The sequence below is a fragment of the Stegastes partitus genome, unplaced genomic scaffold (genome assembly GCF_000690725.1).
Source record: "Stegastes partitus isolate 25-593 unplaced genomic scaffold, Stegastes_partitus-1.0.2 Scaffold41, whole genome shotgun sequence".
NCBI classification, from domain to species: domain Eukaryota; kingdom Metazoa; phylum Chordata; class Actinopteri; family Pomacentridae; genus Stegastes; species Stegastes partitus.
The window spans coordinates 326,043-333,281 of record NW_007577772.1 but is presented as its reverse complement, the minus strand read 5'-3'; the positions used below and the strand labels follow the sequence as shown (position 1 = coordinate 333,281).

The following is a 7,239-nucleotide window of genomic DNA, read 5'->3' as shown; positions in this document are numbered from 1 at the left end:
GTATGAATACATTTGAGGACGACTGTATGAGGCAGAAACTACACATTCCACACAGGAACAGGTCAAATCTCTGATCAGTCGTTTATTGGCTGCTATGCACAGATTCGCCCGAGGAGACAGAAAACCTGCAGTTGACAGTCTGAGCAGCAGATGGATCCAAACACCTTCAGCGAACACATGCAGTGTTTCTGGTTGCAGCTCAGTCCAGGCGTTAGTGCTTCAGATGAGATGTTACTGAGGCTGAATCTGAAGTGATCACCTAAAAAAGCTGACCTGCTTTTCTTTCTACAAGTTACTTTCCAGACCTAAATGGACGCAAAAGTGCAAACTGAGTCACCCGTCTATGGAGGTTTAACGCAGCCAGCTCAGTGGCTGCCACTGACAGCAGACAGCTTGAGCTTCCCAGGATGCCCGGCTGTCTCTGTGGTTTCACAGTGAACGCCTGGACAACCAGGAAGATGAGGTCATTGATTTGATGAGCTGCTTTTCTTCCTGCATGATGAGCTGTCGTTATTGTCTCCATAAGATTGCAGCATTGTCACTTCACAGCTAATGAAGCTGAAAGTACGCAATAACAGCCGATGTGCACTTGGTACACTGACTAAACAAAGAGGAATTTGGTTCCTGATACCGGCTGATCACATACGAGCTTTTTTTTTTCTATTTAGAGGCCAAACTTGAAGTCCTTTAACATGTTTTTACAAGTGATCTGAAGGCCTGAAATAATCAACATACAGTCGTCCTCAAATGTATTCATACCCTTCCATTAAAGAAAAGGCAAAACTCACAATAGTCAGTCAAATAACTGAAAAAAGTAATAATAAATAAAAATTTGCTAAATTATAATTTAGTGAAATAAGACACTGCTTTTGAATTGTGGTTGAAATGAATAATTTAAAAAAACAAACAAAACTTTGCTGATGAGCAGTGGGCCAAAATCCAAATAGCTGTCAACAGGTGCAGAAGTCTGACTGAGAGTTACAGAAAACACTTGATTGGCTCAGAGGGTTGTTCAACTAAATATTAGTTCATGGATCCTATCATGCTTGTTTGCTTGTTTTTGTCACATATGAGAACATGTTGGTCTCAGTCTGGAGCCCTGTGTGGGCACATTGCTGTGTTATTATAACATAAGTTATAACATTATATTAGGTTATATTATATCAGGTAAATCCTATTATTTATCAGATTAGGAAACACACAGCTCTCACGGGCCACATAAAATGACGTGATGGGCCGGATTTGGCCCGCGGGCCTTGAGTTTGACATATGTGCCATATGGTGTGTTATTGTCAACTTACTTTTATTTATCTGTTTATTGATTTTCATTCCTATACTAACTTGTTATGATATGTTGATTGTACAGTGTGTTCCAGTGATCCTTGTATTTTGGGTTTGGTCACATCTTTCTGTTGTATTTTTAGGATGAAGTAATCAAAGGTTTTTAAAAACAGCTTGTCAGTGAGCCCACTGGTTCCACTCACAGTATTCAAAGTATGTTAGATTTTTATCATGGTCGGGGTGGTGAGCTGAGAGAAAGAGGCACATTCCTCTCGCTCAAGCAGTTAATTTAGGACTAGGATTTATTTTGTTGTTGTTGTTGTACTGATTTCCATTCAGGTGTGTGAACTGAACTGTCCATCTGGGAGGAAAATCCTACAGGCCCTTAACCAGAATCCTCCCTGATTGGACCAGAGCTCAGCTGACAGGATATATAAAGCCTGGACTGGTAGCAAAATGTTTTTATTCTGTGGAATATTTATTTTTTTCCCCTTTGAGAGCTCAGAGCCTGCTTTCTGGTGCTTCTACAAAAGAAAAAAAAATGACTGTGTGTTTGTGAGTAAAAACAGCAGAGCATCTTGTGCCAACTATCTGTCTCGTGATGTCCTGTGTTACTCATCCTCTGTACTGGGTCAGTGTCCAGTCCCTTTGTCTTCCAGTTGCTGTGCAGATTGTTCCGTTCAATAGCAATTGCCTTTTTATATATATAGAAAAAAAAGACTTACTTCCACCCCAGCTACAACCCAGCTTCACTAGACAAGAGCCATTTTTATGTGTACCTCTGTTGAATGCTGCTATCAACAATGTGAATTTCTCCACTGTGAGATAAATAAAGGCATATCTTATCTTATCTTATCTCATCTTATCTTATCTTTTACAATCCACAGTTTCTAAATGATTGAAATTTGTGCAAACAAGCAGGTGAAAAGAAATACAAGCATAAAACTGTTATTTAAACACCACATTGATGGATAATGTTGGACAACATTAACGTTCAAGAGTGATCCTGCAAATTATTAACAAGTAAGTCAGTGCAAAAGTGGGTGTAAATAAAGAATAAATGAATAATTAATCATGTGTTGCTTTTTTGTCATTTCTGTTCTGGCGATATAATTTACACACAGGCTGCAACGATTGTCTGTTGTTGATTATTATGGTCTTGATTAATCAGCGAATTGTTTGGTCTATATATGGCAGAAAATGGACTAGCATGTGTATCACTGTTTCCTAAAGCCAAAAATGACGTCCTCATATGTCTTGTTTTGTCCACAACCCAATGACGTTCATGTTTCTGTCACAGAGGACGAAAGAAACTAGAATATATTCAGTTTTAAGACACTGGTATCACACACTTTTTTACTTTTTCCCCCTGAAAAATTTACTTAATTGAACCTTCTGAAAACCCAAAACTCAGCAGGTTTTACTACATGTTGTTGTCATTAGATTACCAAAATACCATCATATATCAGAAACTGTACAAACAGAGAGAATCACTGGATCTTCAGCTTTCCAGAGCTTCATTCCTTGAACTAATCATGTGTGACGTGTGGTTCCATCTGGAAAGATGATCAAATTTAATCTTAGAATTGTGAAAGTTCATCAAAATAAATCACTCCGTTGTGTTTTTAAAAACTGGTAAATATAGTGTTTGCAGTAACTAGACTGTTGGACAGATGTCCTTCTACTGAGTCTATGATTGACGTCATTGCGCTGCGCCAATGACGTCGGCACGCCTGCCACGTCATACAGCGGGGCTGGTGCCAGGCGGAAGCGGCGGCAGAGAACACCCACATAGTTCAGCTTCATGATGTAGCTGAGCCTCATTCAAAACCACTAGACCTGCCCGCTTTCACTGGACGTTGCCTCAGTGTGGGGTTTCAGCTGGACCGTCTCTTGCTGTGCGGGTTTTATTGGTGAGTAGTTACCTGGTAGCTAACTAGTTAGCTACTGAGCTAGTGAAGTTACAGCTCTGTCGCTAGCTTGACTGGATTGTTTTGCCTACGAGAAAGTGGCCTCGTGTAGTTTGTTTTTTGAAGGGAGACACGAGAAAACTCAGACGCTTTACATGTAACGCTAATTTACTAATTGCTTAGCGAACTAACAAGGTGAGGCTAGAGACGACGGTCAACATTGGTCGCTAATGTTATGTTGCTAGCCAAAGCACAGTGAGATGATGATAATTAGTCACTATGAGCAGTTTGGTAAATGTTACACAAGGTACTGCGGGAAATAATTATTCCATTTGGCACTTCCCAGGTCAATGAACCTAGATTTCCCTACTCTATAATCTCATAGTCTCAGTTTTCTTATTTATGGTTGTTCAGGGAGTGCTCAGTAAAGTGTCACTGGGGTTTGCTGCCATGGAAATGAGATTTCAGTTTAAGTGGAAAGTCCTATGAAAAAAAACCCCTCAGTGTTACAGTCCCACCAACAGGACTCTCGGTGTTCCCTGCTGGCTCTGCTCTATGAATAGGCGTGTGTTGGGATAGGCCCATCTCATGTTACATATCCTGGACAGAGGCTGGGTCCCATCCTGGATAGAGAACAGGAATGAATGAATGCTAAACAGTGGAGTCATGACACAGTGTGTTGTAAGAGAATGCTATTTTAATTTCTGGATGGGTGTGCCCATGTACTGTATACGACAGCTGGTTTATCAACTACCAGAACATCGCAGTAATGACAGCGTTTTACCAAATGAAGTTGTATTTGTCAGGTCAAAGTTCTCTGTGACTCTGAACAAACATATTTGTGACACAGGCTGAAGATGTTAACTCATTGTGTGGATGAAGGATCTTAAATCAAACCAACTTGTGCTGTACTACTTTTTTAGGTGTGCGTCCGTGTCCTTACTTCTCTGTATGCGTGTCTGTTTCCAAGGAAGAGATTGTGGAATGCTGCTGGACGAGACTCCACTTTTTGAGCCCTCTCTGCTTCAGGAGCTCGACTGGAGTAGCAACACTGTGTCCTTCTCTCCACCCATCTCCCCGTCCAATCCAGGGGAGGGCCTGGTTCTCAGGCCGCTCTGTACAGCAGATTTCAATAGAGGTGAGTCTGGATGTGATACTTCAGTAAAATACCTGTATTATCAAATGAATATGAAGAAAAGAACCTGAGCCATTTACAGTTTGTAGGATGGAAAATGATTTTCACTCCTTGGTTTTAAATTTGACAGATGTTACTACTTTGCTAAATATGTAAAACTCACAGTTTTACAAAGTTGAAGAATTCTCAGGATTTGACGTGAAATCCAGTTATTGTCACCAACTCTTCTGTTGTTTTGAATTCCAGGATTCTTCAAGGTTTTATCTCAACTCACCAAGACAGGCGATGTCACACCAGAGCAGTTTGAAAGTAAGCCACGCTTAATGCTACTTTCAAATAAGACAAAAGGGAGATTGTTTAGAACATTAACCTTTATCACAGTTTGAATTTAAATCTCAAAGCCTTTCTATTTTTTTTATAGTTGTACTTCACGCCGAAATATTTCTGCTTGTGCACATCATATCGCACATTTTAGACGGAGAAAAACTCCTCATCCAAGAACACAAACCATCATAATGAAATATCAATGACCATTTAATTATGTTGTGTTTCCAGAGAAGTTTGAGCACATGAAGAAAACAGGAGACTACTACGTCATTGTGGTGGAGGACACAAATCTGGGACAGATTGTCGCCACGGCCACGCTGATCACCGAGCACAAGTTCATTCACTCTTGTGCTAAGGTATATGACACTCAGCAGACAACTTGTGTAATTAACAGGGAATAGAATCGTAACTTCCTGCATTTTCCTTATCTCTAATGAATAAGTTACTCATTAATGTTGTGGTGTAATGGTTATTAAAGGCCATGGGTTAATTATTAAACCTGTTTCATACTGTAAAAATGAAAGGTAAATTTTGAATGAGTGAAATGATGATCCTGTCTGTTTCATTTTGTCTGCAGAGAGGCCGGGTGGAGGAGGTGGTAGTCAGCGATGTGTGCAGAGGGAAGCAGCTGGGGAAACTGTAAGACATATTGCTTTAACTTTTTTTTTATTTACGACTTTGTAATTCTTCAACAGACATGAACATTATTTTTACAAGAGACTCCCTGTCACTATTTTAAACTCTCCTCCTCTCTACTTCCTCCCTCCAGGTTAGTCTCAACTCTCACTCTTCTCTGCAAAAAACTGGATTGCTATAAAATCACTCTGGAATGTGCGCCTAAAAATGTGGCTTTCTACCAAAAGTTTGGCTACAACGCTTCAGACGAGACTTACATGCAGTGTCGATTTTTCGACTGAGGACGACGGAAGCTTTAAACCCCAGTTTTCGGGGCGTGGACCATATCTTTACACACCGACTGTCAGCAGAACTTGTTGTGTACGTCTTAAGAATCGGGAGGAAGAGATGTGACACAGCTGAAACGTCCCTGAACGCTCATTGTGATTGCAATGCACTTGATAACTGTACATGAAGCTCGGTCTAACACCGTCATCCGCCCCCTTTGGTAACCATGACTACCTCACCAGGGTAGATCATCTTCTCATCCGTCATAAGAAAGAAATGTCAAGTCATTATTAAGTCTTATTTTGTTACACTGCTAACAAGTCATTTGCTGTGTACTGACAGTAAAAATACATGAATGTGTTGCTAGAGTACAGCCGGAAGTAAATCCAGCTGTGTTGAAAATCAAGATGGTACCATAATACCAGCTACATAATTAAAATAATTCACTAGAGGCAACAGCTTTTCACACTACAAAACCAAATATGCTTCAAGAATTTTACTGTACACCATGATTCAAGTTTCTCTGACAGATCTCTGTCACCAAAGAAAAGCAGCGTTTTCTTTTCCGTTGAAACTTTTGTAAGAGGTTTTTGGTTTCACTTGGGTTTTTCTAATATCTGTCGGTACAAAGTGCTCTCTACCCCAACAGGCCTTCCTCTCTCTGACAAGCTGTGTTACTGGATAACTGCAATGAAGTTATAAAAGACATGAAGAATCACAATCAAGACTGTTATAATGTAAAACATTTCCCGTGAACAAAACACATGTTTTGTGAGGCTTCGGTCCGAACATGAACGCAAGGCTTGTAAAGTTTTGTATCTGGTCGTCAGCTGGGATGAGGATGCAAGCATTTTGTAATGGGAAATGGATGAGTGATTTTTGTAAATCATCTCTTATTTAAGCTTTTGTAGTTAAGTTTTATAATTATACGGTTATTTGGGGGAACAGGGGGACATATTTAATGTAATTTATTTCCAGAAGTCAAATAAAATATTCTATGATCAACTGGTTTTCTTTTGTTAGTAGATGTACAGCTAATGAGTGAAAAATGTACTACAAAGCGATGGTGGGAGAAGTTTTTAAGATCCTTCAGTTGAGTAAAAATACTCCATAAGGCCGGCATTGAATTCTACGAAAGTAAAGGTACTGATTAATCCCTCTGATTATTATATGGGACATTATTAGATTATTGATAGTGAAGCATCAGTGAGTCTGCAGCATGTTGTAGCTGCTGCAGGTGGAACAACTTTCCACTGCTTTATATGTAGTTTCTGAAAATCTGAGGTATCATCACATGATCAATGTGGGAGGAAACCAAGCTGGTACGCACCTGTTTCAGTTTTACTTCTTCTCTTTGATTTTTGGTGACGTGGAAATGGAAAAGTGTAGAGCTTTGAGGAAAAAAAGACTATTCAGTGGAGCTGTTAACTGAACTGTTACCTCGACTACACACAGCTTTTCGTAGGACATCAGAAGCTAAAAAAAAAAGTTGGTGTGATCTTTACCAATGTGTTGTATTTTGAAAGCTTCTTATGTTATCGACTGCGTAAAATCGTCACATTAAAGTAACAAATGCTGTTGGGGAAATGTCGTGGAGCAGAAGTACACAAGTAGCTCAAAACTGTGCAGTGCTTGATTAAAGGTATAGACTTTGCTTCCTCTGGTCCATGTTCAGTGTGATAC

General features: G+C 39.8%; 2 protein-coding genes across 2 annotated transcripts in view; both read left to right on the top strand.

The window, feature by feature from the left end:
- Positions 1 to 1,434, top strand: part of LOC103374632 (kinesin-like protein KIF23) — a 34,891-nt gene extending 33,457 nt beyond the window's left edge. Inside the window, exon 21 of the mRNA XM_008304755.1 lies at positions 1,425 to 1,434. Coding sequence (XP_008302977.1) covers positions 1,425 to 1,434 — 10 coding nt within the window. The remainder of the gene's footprint in view (positions 1 to 1,424) is intronic.
- A 1,622-nt stretch (positions 1,435 to 3,056) lies between these two features.
- On the top strand, positions 3,057 to 6,561 carry gnpnat1 (glucosamine-phosphate N-acetyltransferase 1). The gene is made up of 6 exons (XM_008304556.1): positions 3,057 to 3,194; positions 4,162 to 4,329; positions 4,573 to 4,635; positions 4,882 to 5,009; positions 5,231 to 5,292; positions 5,423 to 6,561. The coding sequence occupies exons 2-6, from the start codon at positions 4,176 to 4,178 to the stop codon at positions 5,568 to 5,570; spliced, it is 555 nt and encodes a 184-aa protein (XP_008302778.1). The 5' UTR covers positions 3,057 to 3,194; positions 4,162 to 4,175; the 3' UTR covers positions 5,571 to 6,561.
- Positions 6,562 to 7,239: the final 678 nt, after the last annotated feature.

Coding starts and splice junctions, on each gene's coding strand:
- gnpnat1 (XM_008304556.1), top strand. CDS start 4,176: ATGCTGCTGGACGAGACTCCACTTTTTGAGCCCTCTCTGCTTCAGGAG. Junction 4,330..4,572: donor TACAGCAGATTTCAATAGAG/GTGAGTCTGGAT, acceptor TTTGAATTCCAG/GATTCTTCAAGGTTTTATCT. Junction 5,010..5,230: donor TCATTCACTCTTGTGCTAAG/GTATATGACACT, acceptor TTTTGTCTGCAG/AGAGGCCGGGTGGAGGAGGT.